The sequence below is a fragment of the Ovis canadensis genome, chromosome 5, assembly GCF_042477335.2.
Source record: "Ovis canadensis isolate MfBH-ARS-UI-01 breed Bighorn chromosome 5, ARS-UI_OviCan_v2, whole genome shotgun sequence".
Taxonomy (NCBI): Eukaryota; Metazoa; Chordata; class Mammalia; order Artiodactyla; family Bovidae; genus Ovis; species Ovis canadensis.
In genome coordinates this window covers 27,412,957-27,428,066 of record NC_091249.1, presented here as the reverse complement: position 1 = coordinate 27,428,066, position 15,110 = coordinate 27,412,957, and the positions used below count along the sequence as shown (strand labels likewise).

The window sequence follows — 15,110 nt, the reverse complement described above, 5'->3', positions numbered from 1 at the left end:
ACGTAGGGAGGAGAGTGCTCTGGTGTCCTATTGGATTAGGTCTCTCCCACTTACGACCTCACTTAACCACAGTCACTTCCTTAAAAGCCTCATCTCTAAATACAGTCACATTTGAGGTTAGGGCTTCAACATAAGAATTGGGTTGGGGAGCAAGGACAAAACTCGGTCCATAGCGCCCCATATCAATTATAAACTTATTGAGGTATCACTTAATACAGGAGAGCTAATTTTTGTCAGGCTTCCCTGGTGGCTCAGGGATAAAGAATCTGCCTGCTAATGTGGGTTCTGTACCTGGGTGGGGAAGATCCCCTAGAGGAGGAAATGGCAACCCATGCCGGTATTCTTGCCTGGGAAATCTTATGGACAGAGAAGCCTGGTGGGCTGTAGTTCCATGGGGTCATAAAAGAATCAGACTTGGTGACTAAACAACAAAAGTTTTGTCTTTTTTTTTAAACTAGTCTCTCATGAGTCTTTTAAGGAAGTCTGGTCATAAGAATTTTGTTTGTAAAACTAGACACTGGAGGTGGCTTGGGTCTCACTGGTTTTCTGATTGCCTTCTTGCCTCTGGCTAGGTTTTGTGATAGCCATGTACATAAAGTTCTTTAACTGCGCAACATAGTCTGGATGGAAAAGACATTTTTACCCTTCACTCTTCTGTTTTCTCTACTTAGGAGGAGAAGAGACGCAGAACTACATACAGAGAACTGTAAGAACTTATTTTTTGTCTTTCTACCAAGCAGATCGTAATACTAAACAGTTGTCTGAGAAAGAAAGAAAAAGGGGCGTTTAGTGACCTCCTGGAGCAGCCTTAGCTTTGTGTGTGATGGACAGTGAGCGCAGGACTGAGACATGCTGGTTCTGCTGTGTGAGGCAGATCCCCTCTGCGTGGCAGAGACACACTTGCCCCTTATGCAGCAGCTGGCGCTCATCTGTGTCTGGATCCGGTATAACTTTGACAGATTCTGACATGTCGTGTAATGACTAAAACAAACCTTCTGCTTTGTTCCTAGAACTGAGAAGAAAATGACTCGAACCAAAATAGCAGTGGTGTCCAAGGTAAGTGTACACCTGGGAATAGAAGCCATTGTGTGACGCGAAGGGACTGGCTTAGGGCTGGCTCTCTCAGCGCCGTCTGCGTTCTCGTCCCCACAGACCGATCCTCCGAAGTGCACCGAGTGCTTGCAGTACCTGGACGACCCCGAGCTGAGATACGAGCAACACCCCCCTGATGCGGTAAGTCCCGGCTCTGTCTTCAGCTGTACAGTTGCCGTCTCCCGTGTCCCTGCTCACTGTCCACTGTCTCTCAGGTGGAAGAGATACAGATACTGACCAACGAGAGGTTGTCCATCTTCGACGCTAACGAATCTGGCTTTGAGAGTTATGAGGATTTGCCCCAACACAAACTAACCTGCTTCAGGTAACTGACAGGTTTTGTGTGTTTTTCTTTTATTTAAATCCTGCTGGAGTCTTTTTATTTATTTGGCTGTGCTGGGTCTTTGTTGCTGCTGCTGCTAAGTCGCTTCAGTCGTGTCTGACTCTGTGCGACCTCATAGACGGCAGCCCACCAGGCTCCCCCGTCCCTGGGATTCTCCAGGCAAGAACACTGGAGTGGGTTGCCATTTCCTTCTCCAATGCATGAAAGTGGGTCTTTGTTACTACACAGGATTTTCTCTAGTTGTGGCGAGCAGGGGCTCCTCTCTAGTGGCAGTGGGCAGGCTTCTTGTTTCGGGGACTTCTCTTGTTGGGGAGCACAGGGTCTGCGGCGCAGGGGCTTCAGTAGTTGCAGCCCCCGGGCTCTAGAGCACAGGCTCAGTAGTTGTGGTGCACAGGCCCAGTTGCTCTGTGGCATGTGGGGTCTTCCCGGACCAGGAATTGAACCCGTGTCCCCTGCATTGGCAGGGGAATTCTTTACCACTAAGTCACCAAGGAAGCACAGGTAACTAATATGCTTCTTATCGTAACAAAGCATTTTCTTAAGACAGCTGAATCCTTAATATCTTAGTAAAGTTTTCAACACCTGATCTGCAACGTTTCTTAAGCTGCTAACACTTCAGGGCCACCAAGCTGGTAGATGACTGGTAGGTCTTTGGTTGTTAAAGTTATTCCTGTTAGATCTTGAGTAGGTGAACATCCTTTTAAAAAGCACTTATTTGGCTGTGCCAAGTCTTAGTTGTGGCTGGCAAATCTTTGGTTCTGGCATGTGGGATCTAGTTACCTGAAGAATTGAATCTGGGCCCCCTGCAATGGGGAGCGTGGAGTCTTGGCCACTGGACCACCAGGGAAGGCCCTTGAGTCGGTAAATATCCTAAAGCTCATTCATTCCACTGAGGGCCAGCTATGTACGGTGGGTATTATAGATACAGCACTTCAGATCCCTGGTTTCATGGAAGCAGAACAAGCTGTGCCTGTGGGTAGTGACATTGTGATGGATGTGAAAAGCCTGGGGAGCAGAGAGAGTAGGTGGGAGAAAGTTGTTCAGAATGGAGGGGAAGGGACTTGAGCAAAGACCTCAGCTTAAGAACAAGCCAAGGAGATAGTGAGGGAAAAGACATCCAGGAGGAGGGAACAGCAGGTGGAGGCTGGGAGGGGGCCACGTAGGCTGTGGAAGACTAGGTAAGAGGCTGTGTGGCTAGAGTGGAGGGGCTGGGGGGTTGAGTGGTCCGGGAACAGGGACCCAGGGCAGGGGCTGGATCCTGCGGGGCTCTTCAGGCTGAGGCAGTGATGCTGGGGTCTTCTTGGAGGTCGTGGAGTTTGGACTGCGTTTGGGGTTCAGACAAGCCTATGATTGGGCAGAGTCGCCCTCCTCTCTAGCCTCCTTCGTTCTGCTCTCTCCTGCTCAGTGGAGGTGCTTCCCTTTGCTTCTCTGTGTAAAATAGCTTGGCTCCAGCTCATGTCTCCTTTCAGGGCTCAGCACATGCTTTTCCTCTCCCTGGACAAGAGAATAGTAGGGGCGGCTGGATTGCCTGTTATAAAGCCTCAGGTGGAATCATCTCGAGATGGTCTTTCTGACATTCCTGCCCCTCAGTGGGCTGGGCGCCCTAGGAAACCCTGGTGTGTTTCTTCGCAGTGCTCTGTATGCTCGCCGTGGTTGGGTGTGTCTCTCCCTCTCCACGAGCAGGAGCCTGATCCACACTGGGACGCTGTCCACTCCCCGGCCACTCCCCGGCTCAAACCTCTGCCTGACAGCACGAGTGATGTTAGCATCGCTGATGTTCACAGCCTTGTGCTGCCCTGTGGCGCTGCTGGGGCAGAGGCTCACGAGAACCAGGGGCTGGAGCCGCTGCAATCAGGAGTATCAGGGCTTGGGGTCTCTGGGTGGCTCCTCAAGAACAGGTCTGCCCCAGACTCCTTCCTGTGGGTAGGGAAATACGAACACACGCCCCAGGAATGGCATATGCATTTGAGCATCAGGCCGTTGAAGCCAGACCACCTGGGTTAGCTGGGGACTCTGTTTACCTCTGGTCCTTGGGCTGAAGGTGGCAGGTGGAAACTAGCCCCTTCTGCACACTAATGGGCCCTGCCCCGGCTGGGGACTTGGCACTTCTCCCTGATGTCACCTCTCCTGACGGAGCACGAGGACAGTCTGTCAGGCTGGGCCCTGGCTCCTCCCCTTCCGTGCATCCACCGTGTCCTGCCCTCCGTGGGTGTGTGTCTTTCCTTCCCACGGCTTCAGGTCCTAATGGCAGGGCTGTGCCCCATGTCTGTCTGCTATGCCTGGTAGAAGAGCTCCACTCAAAGTACTCATGTGTTCATTTTTCTTAATTTGGTAAGATTTCAAGATGAGAATTTCTTGGCTTCCAGGGGCCTAGGCGGTGGGAATGTGGCGGGGGATACTCTCAGACCTACACAGCACTTCTGGCCTTGAGGCCAGCACAGGCAGGTCCGTAAGCAGAACCCACCCCAATCCCATCCTGCTATCTCAAATTCAGCATCCTGCTATCTCAAATTCAGCATCCCGCTCGATGATACACATTCTCCAAATGTCACGGAGCGTCTCTAGGCGTTGGATGTTCTTGAACTTGAGGTTTCACCCCCCCCGCCCCCCCTGCCCAGAGGGAGGTGGAAGTCCCTCCTTCTCAGGTCCTCAGTGCACCTCGCCTCTTATGATGCTGTGTAATACGCATTATCTTGATCTTTTTGAGGTGAAAGTCATAACGCAAACATAAAATAATGTGAAGCAGTAAATCCAGAGAAACAAAACAGATCAGGAATTGCCAGGGTGGTGTGGGGAGCGGGGAAGGAGTGACTGCGCGGTGGGTTTGAGGTTTCATTTTCAGCAGCAAGAACGTTTTGGAGCTAGAGGGGGTGGTGGCACAGGTCTGGGTAGGAGGTATTGGAATAGCCAGTGTGTCTCCACAAGCCACTCCTCAAGGGAGGACGCGCCAGGGGCTCCCCTGTGAGGCTTCCCGCTGTCAGTCTTGCTGGCCTCTCCACATTCCCTTCTCATACTCTTGCTCTGGGTGCCCAGGTGGGCGAATCAGAGGCTATGGGGTGAGAGCACTGTGCTGACCCAGTGCTCTGGCAGCCAGGGAGGCAGTGGAGTCTAGGAGCCACACCCCTCCCCCCCGTGTCTAAGCTTGGCTCTACCTCTGCCTGCCTCTGGTCTCCTGGTAAACGGCCTCTGTCGCCCATCTAGCGTGTACTGTAAACGCGGCCACCTTTGCCCGATCGACACCGGCCTCATTGAGAAAGATGTCGAGCTCCTCTTTTCTGGTTCAGCAAAGCCGATATACGAGGATGACCCATCTCCCGAAGGTAAGGGGAATGTTCCAGATTGTCTGGGACAGTCAGTTTATAAACTGAACAGAGTCTGGGCTGTGAGCAGCTACAAGCAGTCTCGCTCTGATGGCTCCAGTAAGGCTGCCCTGCTCATCTGATCAGAGGTGTGGGCTCAGGTGGGGACTCAGTGCCACTTAACCTGCTTGGGTTTTTGAGGCATATTCTTTTAGTCGTGTCCAACTCTGCAACCCCATGGACTGTAGCCCATCAAGGATCCTCTGTCCATGGGATTTTCCAGGCAAGAAGACTGGAGTGAGTTGCCATTTCTTAGTCCACTTCATTTTAAGAAACCTTTTCCTCCTCTTTTAGGTGGTATTAATGGCAAAAATTTTGGGCCCATAAACGAATGGTGGATTGCTGGTTTTGATGGAGGTGAAAAGGCTCTTCTTGGCTTCAGCACCTGTAAGTATGTGGCCAACTGTGGACTGTTCTGGAATCTGAAGTGAAAGATGCTTCTGTCTTCCACGGGGCTTGGTTGGGCTCTAGAAAGTCTCGGGCTCTCATGACTGTGTGGGAAGCATGGCAGGCTTGATTGGGATGGCCTCTCTTACTAGTTACAACTGACCCTGGAACTGACCTTGCAGCTGAAACCCAGACAGAATTCCAAAAGCCAGAGTCGAGCTGGGAAAGCCACTTGGCCAGTCTCTTCTCTGGTTGGCTCCGACAGGCCCCTTCTGAATGAGCTAACCCTGACCGTACCTCATGGGTTTTGACATTTGAGTGTGGAATGACTGCCTGTCCCGTGAGCTTCATAGCCTCATCCCTGCCGTTTGGCTACTGCCGCTGCTGTCAGGCTCACACCGCTCTTATGCGTCTGTCTACTCCAGCATTTGCCGAGTATATCTTGATGGATCCCAGCCCAGAGTACGCACCACTATTCAGCGTGATGCAGGAGAAGATCTACATAAGTAAGATAGTGGTTGAGTTCCTGCAGAGCAACCCTGACTCCACCTACGAAGACCTGATCAATAAGATTGAGGTAAGAGGCTTAGGTCCTTCATTATCTGAGATTCACAGATCGTTTACATGTGATGTTGTTCATTCACTGATTTGGGTCCAACTCTTGGTGACCCCATGGGCTGCAGCTCTCCAGGCTCCTCTGTCCTTGGGATTTCCTGGGAAAGGATACTGGCAGGCGGGTTCTTCACCACCGAGCCACGTGGGAAGTCCCATTTACATGTGATACAGATGTACTAAGAAGCATGTTTGTTTGATGTAAACCAGTTTTGCTTAAGCCTAAGAGAAACTTCCGTTTTTTTTTTTTTTCCAAAAGACCACTGTTCCTCCTTGTATGCTCAACTTGAATCGATTCACAGAGGATTCTCTCCTGCGGCATGCCCAGTTCGTGGTGGAGCAAGTAGAGAGTTATGATCGGGCTGGGGACAGTGACGAGCAGCCCATCTTCCTGAGCCCCTGCATGAGAGACCTCATCAAGCTGGCCGGGGTCACCCTGGGAAAAAGGTGAGGGTGCAGCAGGAGTGAGCCTGAAGACCTGAGACGGAGTCTGGAAGGCAGGGCACTGTGGGAGCGCTTCCTGGGCCGCTAACACCATGGAATCTCTCTCCCAGGCGAGCCGAAAGGCGGCAGACCATCCGGCAACCCGCCAAGGAGAAGGACAAGGGCCCTACCAAGGCCACCACCACCAAGCTGGTCTACCAGATCTTCGACACTTTCTTTGCAGAGCAAATTGAGAAAGATGACAAGGAAGACAAGGAGAATGCCTTCAAGCGCCGGCGCTGTGGCGTCTGTGAGGTAACCTTGCCTAAGCTGGCTCTCCTGCCCCTCATGATCTCTGAGGAGCTCGCTGTTTTCTCTTTTTGGCTTGAGAGTCTTACTGCGTAGACGTGACCCCCAAAAACAGAGCTCAGAGAAGGAGTTACTTATCCAAGGGGACTTGCACGTCTTACGGGACAGCTGTCAAAAGAGGCACGCGCAGGCACTTTGCCATCAGTGCCGCTGCTGCCACAAAGCAGTCTGGCCACGTCCCATCGTGTCCTCAGGCCCCGTGTGAGGGTGAGGGGTGACTGCCCCACAGAGGCCAGCACTGCTTCCTCCAAGCGGGGTCGTCCTCCCAGGATCCTGTCTTGTCTTATGGTGTAACTTTCCTCAGAAAGTAGGGGCTTCGTCCAGCTTAGCTTTGAGGCCTGAGACGACCCCTCTCTGAATTATTTAGTATAATATATATTTACTTCACCCTGGAGGAATTAATCTCCCTAATTCTATCACTGACCCAGAATCAGATCTGTTTTGGTGTCTATTTGACTTAATTTGGATGAAAGCTTGAAAGTGAAAATATAGCAGCTGCCTTCAGACCCATCCTCCATTCACACTAGTCCCTGGATTCTGAGGGTCTCCTCAGCCTCCTATTGAGTGGCTGCCCTCAACAGGGATTTGTGTGTTGAACCCGTGTCCCCCAAGCAGTGGAAACACGGAGACCTAACCACTGGGCCACCAGCAAACTCCCTGTCCTCACCATTCTTGTTTTGGTTTTTATTTCATCTAGCACATGTGTATCCAAGCTTTAATTTTCTTTTTTAAAAAATATACATAAACTGGCATCTTTCACGACTACTGTGTGTTGATATGGGTAGACCTAGTTACCACTTTATTCCATAGTATTTCACTGTGACTCTCCCAGCCTATCCCTCGGTGATGGGCAGTGCGATATTCTAATGTGTCTTCTGTGATTCTTCACTACTTAGAAGCAGAATTGCTGGGGTGTAGGTTACATACTTGACTTTGATCTAGAACACTGTTTTCCAGAGTGGTGTCACCAGCTTACCTCTGAGCCACCTGAGCTCTCCTTTCCCCACACCTGTGCCAGCACCGTGTCTCAGGGTTAACCTTTACAGGCCTCACGTCTTGTTCCTAACTCTCACTTCCCTGAGTTCTAATGAGGTTAAACTTACATATTTTAAAATTCACCAAAAATTGGTTGTTAGCTGGGACTAATGCCATTCAATTTTTTTTAATGTGTTTTAGATTTGTCAGCAGCCCGAGTGTGGAAAGTGTAAGGCCTGTAAGGATATGGTTAAATTTGGTGGTAGTGGACGGAGCAAGCAGGCTTGCCAAAAGAGGAGGTAAGTTTGGCCAATGATTGTTTTTGGAATGGAGGGAATTGCCAGCTGATGGCAAATAGGCTTCGTGTGGGACAGCTGGGTTGACACGTATAGAATAGGCAAGATCCCTTTGTCTAGCGTTGTCGCCAAACCTGTCCCTGTTTTCTTAGTGAAACACCTTCAGTTGGTTTTACTTTTTTTTTTCCGGCTGCACTGTGGGGGCTTGTGGGATCCTGGTTCCCCAACCAGGGATTGAACCTGTGCCCTTGGCAGTGAGAGCACAGAGTCCCAACCCCTGGACCACCAGGCAGTTCCCAGTTGGTCTTATTTTTTAAAGAAGACCTCGCTTATCACAAGTGACTTTGTAGGTGTCCCAACATGGCCATGAAGGAGGCAGATGACGATGAGGAAGTGGATGACAATATTCCAGAGATGCCATCACCCAAAAAGATGCACCAGGGGAAGAAAAAGAAGCAGAACAAGAATCGGATCTCTTGGGTTGGCGATGCCGTCAAGGTAATCCAGGAGTGGGCCCTCGGCTGTCCTCGTGCTGCTGCGCTGCTGAGCAGCCAGGTGCCTCACTCCCAGCCATTCTGAGAGCAGCCGGAGCCCTGGAGCTGAGAAACCTGCCCACGCATCCCACAGCCGCAAGCAGAGCAGAGCCGGCTGAGAGGGCTGGGGTCTGTGGCCAGGCGCCAGAAATGCGTTTTTACTTATGTGCCCAAGGACGCGATGTTCCTCGCCCTCCAAAGCGGGCATTTGATACAGTCCCGGTGTGCGAGACTGGTTCCCCTGTGAAGCTGGTTTTGAGGAGAGCCCTCACTGCCCCCTCGCTAGGAGTTGGTGTTTGGAGCATTAGCAAACCGCCTCCAGGGTTTCTGTGCTCACCTGCCTAAGAGTCAAATCCTTTGCCACAGCTGGAGAGTAAATATGTTCTCCGTGTTGGTCCCTTGGTGTCCATAAGCTGGAGACGGGCCAGTTCCCTCAGCCAGCCTGAGGCCTGCCCCTTCTGCGTGCTGCTCTAGGTCTGGGCGACACAAGTGCTGTCAGGCAGGTGGGGCATGGGAAGAGGGCTGGGGCCGCAGAGGCTTCTTGCTGGAACAACATCCCGAAGGGTTGGAGAGCAGCTGGCCACTTAAAGTCCTTATGAGGAACTAGGGCAGAGGCCGTGTGGTGGGAACCAGCTTTCCTTGTGGGAGAGAAGGAAGAGGGGGTCCGTGAGTCTGAGGGGAGTGTGATGAGTGGGATGTGGTGCTGGTCTAATTGAAGGCTAGGATCTGACTTGCTGACAAAGGAGGGCGGAGCTGGCAACAGAGGGCTGTGAGTGCCTCAGCTGCAGGCTTCCAGCCAGGGGAGGGGCTGCTCTCTGCAATAAGTAGCCAGGCTGCTGGAGCTTACGGCTGTTTAGAGAAATCGTCATGAGCTATGCTTTTCTGTAAAGCAGCAGGAACTCGCAGGACAAGCCTTGCGCAGACCTTCAGATCCATCCTCTCCTGAAACTAAGCTCTTGTTTTCAGACTGACGGGAAGAAGAGTTACTACAAGAAGGTATGCATTGACTCGGAAACCCTGGAAGTGGGGGACTGTGTTTCTGTAATTCCAGACGACTCTTCAAAACCACTGTATCTAGCAAGGTTTGTATCCTTCCTTCTGCCTGACTGCAGCCCACACTTTGAGTAAAAGCAGGAGGTGCCTGTTTTGCAAAAATAGCAGCAGCTCTTTGCCTTAGACTAAAACCGAGAAATGGGCTTCCCTGGTGACTCAGTGGTAAAAGAGTTCTGCCAATGTAGGAGGCCTGGGTTCTATCCCTGGGTTGGGAAGATCCCCTGGAGAAGGAAATGGCAACCCACACCAGTATTCTTGCCTGGAAAATCCCGTGGACGGAGGAGCCTGGTGGACTGTAGTCCATGGGGTCACAAAGAGTCAGACGCGACTGAGTACCTACGCAAGCGACACCACAAACAGTTATCTGTGCTCCTGAGGAGCCTCGCCAGCTCCACCGGCCGAGCGAGAACCTTCTCCCTCCCCGTCTTCCGGCTCCAGGGTCACGGCGCTGTGGGAGGACAGCAGCAATGGGCAGATGTTCCACGCCCACTGGTTCTGTGCTGGGACGGACACGGTCCTCGGGGCCACTTCGGACCCCCTGGAGCTATTCCTGGTCGACGAATGTGAGGATATGCAGCTCTCGTACATCCACAGCAAGGTGCAGGTCATCTATAAGGCCCCCTCGGAGAACTGGGCCTTGGAGGTGAGTCCCCGGTGCCCTGCACGTGTTCTCACCCCTTGCTACGTGGCGTCATCATGACTGATGGTGGCCCCATCCCCAGGGAGGCGTGGACCCCGAGGCCCTGATGTCGGAGGACGACGGGAAGACCTACTTCTATCAGCTGTGGTACGACCAAGACTATGCGAGATTTGAGTCCCCTCCGAAAACTCAGCCAACAGAGGACAACAAGTACAAGTGAGTGCAGGGCCTGGGCTCCCAGGCTGCCCTGTCGGTGCTCCAGGATGCTGTGCCCTGCTTGTTCTGTGCTTCTCTCTGCTGGGTCTGCTGTCCCTGGATCCTCTGATTGCTCTCCCTGCCAACTAGAGACCAGCCTGACTCGGTTGCACTGGCTGGGGACAGCCTGGTTGGGGGTCGGGGTCACCCCCATGAGAAGCTGTCCCACTCAGGGATAGGATGTGTCTTTCTGTGTCTGTCCCACAAATCTGTGTCTTTCCCTCAAATCTATGTCTTTCCTCATAAGTGAGATCTTTGATTCCATTTAACTCTAATACTTTTAGAGAGGCTTGCTTCTTAAATGCTTAGTGCTCCTGTTTTCCTTTCTAACCTTGATACCTCACTTTTTTTAACTAACGGTGTTGACTGGAGTCTTCCATCATGAGCAGTGTGTGGGAGTGAGGCTGGGAGGGTTTGCCGAGCTGCCTCTGGTACTTCTCCGGTCAGCCTGGGCTGCTTTGGGGCTTGATCTGTTTTTAAGGCACTCTAACTCTCCTCTGAAGGGTTTATTAATCAGGAATGTTGCATTTTACCAAGTCCCAGTAGCCTTTAGAGATAGTAGTGTGAGCCTCCTTTGACATGGTTTGAGTTCCTGGCTTTACCGTGGTCTGCATTGTCATCCATGTTGGAGTCTTACCAGATTCTAGGTCATTTGCTAATGTCTCTGGGTTTTTCTGTTAGCTACTCAAAAGTGGGGTCAACTTGACATTTTCCTGATGTGCATATTTCTGGGCTTTGGTTCCCAATCTAAGTGTGAACATAAAAGTATAGGAGAGCCAGTGCCTTCTAACATCCGTGTGTACTTCCTCTTGGTCACCGGAGTCTCTGGAAGTACGCCAGTGGCAGCTGCTTAAAATCACCACCAGCCACTCAAGGGCCTTTGGTTTCTGTCCACCGCTCCTTCAGGTTCTGTGTGAGCTGTGCACGTCTGGCCGAAATGAGGCAGAAGGAAATCCCCAGGGTCATGGAGCAGCTCCAGGACCTGGAAGGCCGTGTCCTCTATAGCCTTGCCACCAAGAACGGCGTCCAGTACCGGGTGGGCGATGGCGTGTACCTCCCTCCCGAGGCCTTCACCTTCAAGTGAGTGCCCCTTGAAGCCAGTGGGGCCAGGCGCTCCGGGCCAGCAGCAGGCTGGCTGCACCACATGCCCCCCACCTCAGCCCACTACCAGCTGCTGCTGAGCCGTCGCACTGGCGTCTGTGTTGAGCAGACGCCATCCAGCGGTCCTGTGTGGAGCCACTGTCCTTCTGTGGCAGTGAAGCTGTCTGTGAAAGAAGTCAGACAGAGCCTGCTGGCTAAAGGAGGATGCTGGGGTCAGTGATGGGTTCCTGCCCAGCGGGTCATGTCAGAGACCCTGCCCCCAGTTCCCGTTATCAGATGGGGAGAGGAGTATCTTGTCTTGCCTGCCAGGCCTCTAAGGAGTAAGTGAGTTAAAAGTGCTTATTAGGGACTTCCCTCGTGGTTGAGTGGTTAAGACTCTGCCCTTCCAGTGCAGGGGGAGCAGGTTCAGTCCCTGGTCAGGGAACTAAGATCCCACATGCTATGCAGTGTGGCAAAAAAAATCTAAAATTAAAAAAAAAAAAAAGGTGCTTATTAGCACAGTGCCTGGCTTAGTGTAAAGGCTGACTGTGAGTTACTGCTTGGTAACTGGGAACTGCATCAAGAGACTTCCACATCAAAGGACTGAGGCTCTTCAGGGAAAAATCAAAGCCACAGATATTTCCCACACTTGATCCCTTCCTTGTTGGTTCTTAGAACTAGCGTGTGGTTGGATTTACAACCAGCATTTTGGCAAGCTTAGCTCAGTTTCCCGACTTATTTTCCTCGAGTCCTCATTGGAACCCATTCAACTGAATGAGTTCAACCCAGTCAACCCATGCACTGAATTGCAGAGCCTCAGTCCTCCCAGCCCTGCGAAGTGAGTGTGCATGGTGCCCTGAAACACCGGCTCTTGGCCTGGAAGGGGAGCCGGCCTGTAGGGCTGTTGACCAGGTATTCCTGGCCCAGGTGGAAGTGAGAGCACAGGTGCTCAGAGGGTCTCTGGGGCCTGACAGACTTTGGGGGGCCTGGCGGGAACACACGGCCCCTGCCCTCCTGAACTGCTCAACTTCCTGTCTTCAGAGTGTGGCCCTGTGGTCCTGGCAGCTTGGCATCTGATGTGATGGCCTGATTCCACCAGTACATGGCTGGGCCAGGTTCGGCTAGCTGGGCCAGGTTCGGCTAGCCCATCTTCTCCCCTGGCCCCTCCCGCAGTGCCCCGAGGTTAGTGCCTCAGTCAGAATGTAGGTTATGCCACCGCCACAACTCTCAGACCACAGGAGTTTACCTCTTGCCTGGACTGTGTGTCCACTGTGGTTCAGGGGACTCAAGACTGTTTTGTCACTCAGGGACCTGGGTTGACAAGGCCTCTGCCTTCCAAGTTGCCTGTCCAAGGCAAGGGGAAGCTCACTGGCAATTCTCCTGCCAGGGCAGGGCTTGTTTATCACGGCTACTCACACCTGTGGAGCTGAACACACCACCTGCCAGGAAGTCCTGCCCTAAGGCCAGGTGCAGGGAGAATGTGAACAACCTCAGCAGCGAGACCCAGAGCACAGATGGGGAATACCTGTGTTAAAGTGTGGATGAGATTGAATCTCTAAATCTGTGCTCAGGGTACTGAGCTGCGTTAGTTCAGGCGCTGGAATTTGAACAGTGATCATCACTGGTCAGTCACGCCGAACCACTTTCTAACGTTTGACGTTCAGTCACTCAGAGTAGTCGCTTCTCTGCAGCATCAAGCTGTCCAGTCCTGTGAAACGCCCCCGGAAGGAGCCTGTGGACGAAGCTCTGTATCCAGAGCACTACCGGAAGTACTCCGACTACATCAAGGGCAGCAACCTGGATGCCCCCGAGCCCTACCGTGTTGGCCGCATAAAGGAGATCTTCTGCAGCAAGAAGAGCAACGGCCGGCCCAATGAGGCAGACATCAAGATCAGGGTCAACAAGTTCTACAGGTCGGTGAGGGCTCTGCCCTCCAGGGGCCTCTGCCTGAGTCATGGGAGGTAGTGAATCGGACACACAGTGGTGGTCTAAGGGGTGGAGGAGGTAGTCCTCCCAGGTGTTCCTGACTACCTGGTGGGTGCTGAGGATCACTACAACTGTGTAACACAGCCCTGGATTCCTGTCTTAGAGCTGCAGAGCTTTGTCCAAAAGAGATCAGTGAGCGAGGTCCAGAGTGCGACCAAGGCAGGCATGGCATATCCTGGGCTCTGTCTGAGGCGCCATCAAAACCCTGATATCTGTTTAAGTTGCCCTTGTGTTCCGCCCCTCCCTACTGCCAGTCCTCCTGTCCTTTCCAGGCCTTCTTCTCCGTTTCTGGGGTTTCTCTCTGTCCCAAGGTCTTGGCTTCACTGAGTTTTGGGGATCCTGATAGTACTTAGGAGCTTAAACTGAAGCTGATCCATACAGATAAGTCTACAGTTGCTCCACTTCTTAGCTAACATACAGGAAAGTTTTTCTGAAGTCTTTGAAGTAACAGGTACTAAGAGAACAAGGAATCTGGCAGGCATAGGGGGAGGAAGGCAGCTCTAGACATGCTTCTCAATAGGAGGTCGGCACCTGGTCTCAACCCAGGCCCACCCAGTCTTCTTGGAGGCATAAAGAGCAAGCAAACCCTTAGTTGAGATCACAGTAAGAAATCCCACTTAGTTTGTGGTGTTTAGTGCCGACTAAGGGGGTTAGTAATCAAGGTGACTTAGTGAGGCATGGGGCCTAGTCTTTACCCTCTGATCCTATGAGCACATCCCCAGGAATATGCCATTTAATTCATTTTCAGCTTGCGACAAATGAACTAACAAAGACTCTTGCACTCCCAGGCCGGAGAACACACACAAGTCTACCCCAGCCAGTTACCATGCAGACATCAACCTGCTCTACTGGAGCGATGAGGAGGCCGTGGTGGACTTCAAGGCCGTGCAGGGCCGCTGCACCGTGGAGTACGGAGAGGACCTGCCTGAGTGCCTCCAGGACTTCTCTGCTGGTGGCCCCGATCGCTTCTACTTTCTCGAGGTGGGGCCCTGGGCTCACTGCAGGGAGGGCCTCTGGGTCAGACACAGCGCCCGAGAAGTTTACTTACCCAGAGCATGAGTCTGTGACACTCACATTGATCTGGAATTTAACACTTAAAGCAAAATGAAATATTTTAACATCCTAATGCAATAACTCAGACCTCCCTGGTGGTTCAGACGGTAAAGAATTCACCTGGAATGTGGAAAACCTGGGTTCAAACCGTAGGTTGGGAAGAGTCCCTGAAGAAGGGAATGGCAACCCACTGCAGTATTCCTGCCTGGAGAATTCCATAGACAGAGAAGTCTGGCGAGCTACAGTCCATGGCATTGCAAAGAGCTGGACACAACTGAGCGACTAACACACACACACACACACACACACACAAATAACAATTTTTGTAGACTGTTAGGTGGCCTCTGCTGGTCTGGCCAGTGTCTATGAGTTAGGAAAATGGACCTCTAGGCCCAGGAGATGAATCCCTGCCCCCAGTCCCTTCAGCCTCATAGCTGAGCTTGTGGCCTGGTTATTGAGAGAGAGAAGAGCCAGGAGTCTGTTGATTTAAGCTAATCACTTTAAAATTGTTTGAGCACAGCTTCTTGTGACAGGCATGTATGGTCTTAAGATAACCCGTGTCTCCCCCAGGTTCTGGTGTGTACAGCCTGATTATAACATTTGCCTATTTTCAGAATGAGTAGTCCAGGTACTTAAAATAGCAGGAATTTCTGT

At 52.0% G+C, this 15,110-nt stretch overlaps 1 protein-coding gene across 3 annotated transcripts in view; it reads left to right on the top strand.

Annotated features, from left to right (window-relative positions):
• Positions 1 to 15,110, top strand: part of DNMT1 (DNA methyltransferase 1) — a 50,206-nt gene that overhangs the window by 21,287 nt on the left and 13,809 nt on the right. For all 3 annotated transcript variants that reach the window (XM_069591008.1, XM_069591007.1, XM_069591009.1), the window contains exons 13-29: positions 672 to 706; positions 1,011 to 1,056; positions 1,153 to 1,233; positions 1,308 to 1,417; positions 4,637 to 4,755; positions 5,089 to 5,181; positions 5,607 to 5,758; positions 6,053 to 6,240; positions 6,348 to 6,531; positions 7,762 to 7,859; positions 8,207 to 8,354; positions 9,356 to 9,471; positions 9,881 to 10,085; positions 10,165 to 10,298; positions 11,244 to 11,417; positions 13,109 to 13,330; positions 14,192 to 14,384. In XM_069591008.1, coding sequence (XP_069447109.1) covers positions 672 to 706; positions 1,011 to 1,056; positions 1,153 to 1,233; positions 1,308 to 1,417; positions 4,637 to 4,755; positions 5,089 to 5,181; positions 5,607 to 5,758; positions 6,053 to 6,240; positions 6,348 to 6,531; positions 7,762 to 7,859; positions 8,207 to 8,354; positions 9,356 to 9,471; positions 9,881 to 10,085; positions 10,165 to 10,298; positions 11,244 to 11,417; positions 13,109 to 13,330; positions 14,192 to 14,384 — 2,298 coding nt within the window. The remainder of the gene's footprint in view (positions 1 to 671; positions 707 to 1,010; positions 1,057 to 1,152; positions 1,234 to 1,307; positions 1,418 to 4,636; positions 4,756 to 5,088; positions 5,182 to 5,606; positions 5,759 to 6,052; positions 6,241 to 6,347; positions 6,532 to 7,761; positions 7,860 to 8,206; positions 8,355 to 9,355; positions 9,472 to 9,880; positions 10,086 to 10,164; positions 10,299 to 11,243; positions 11,418 to 13,108; positions 13,331 to 14,191; positions 14,385 to 15,110) is intronic.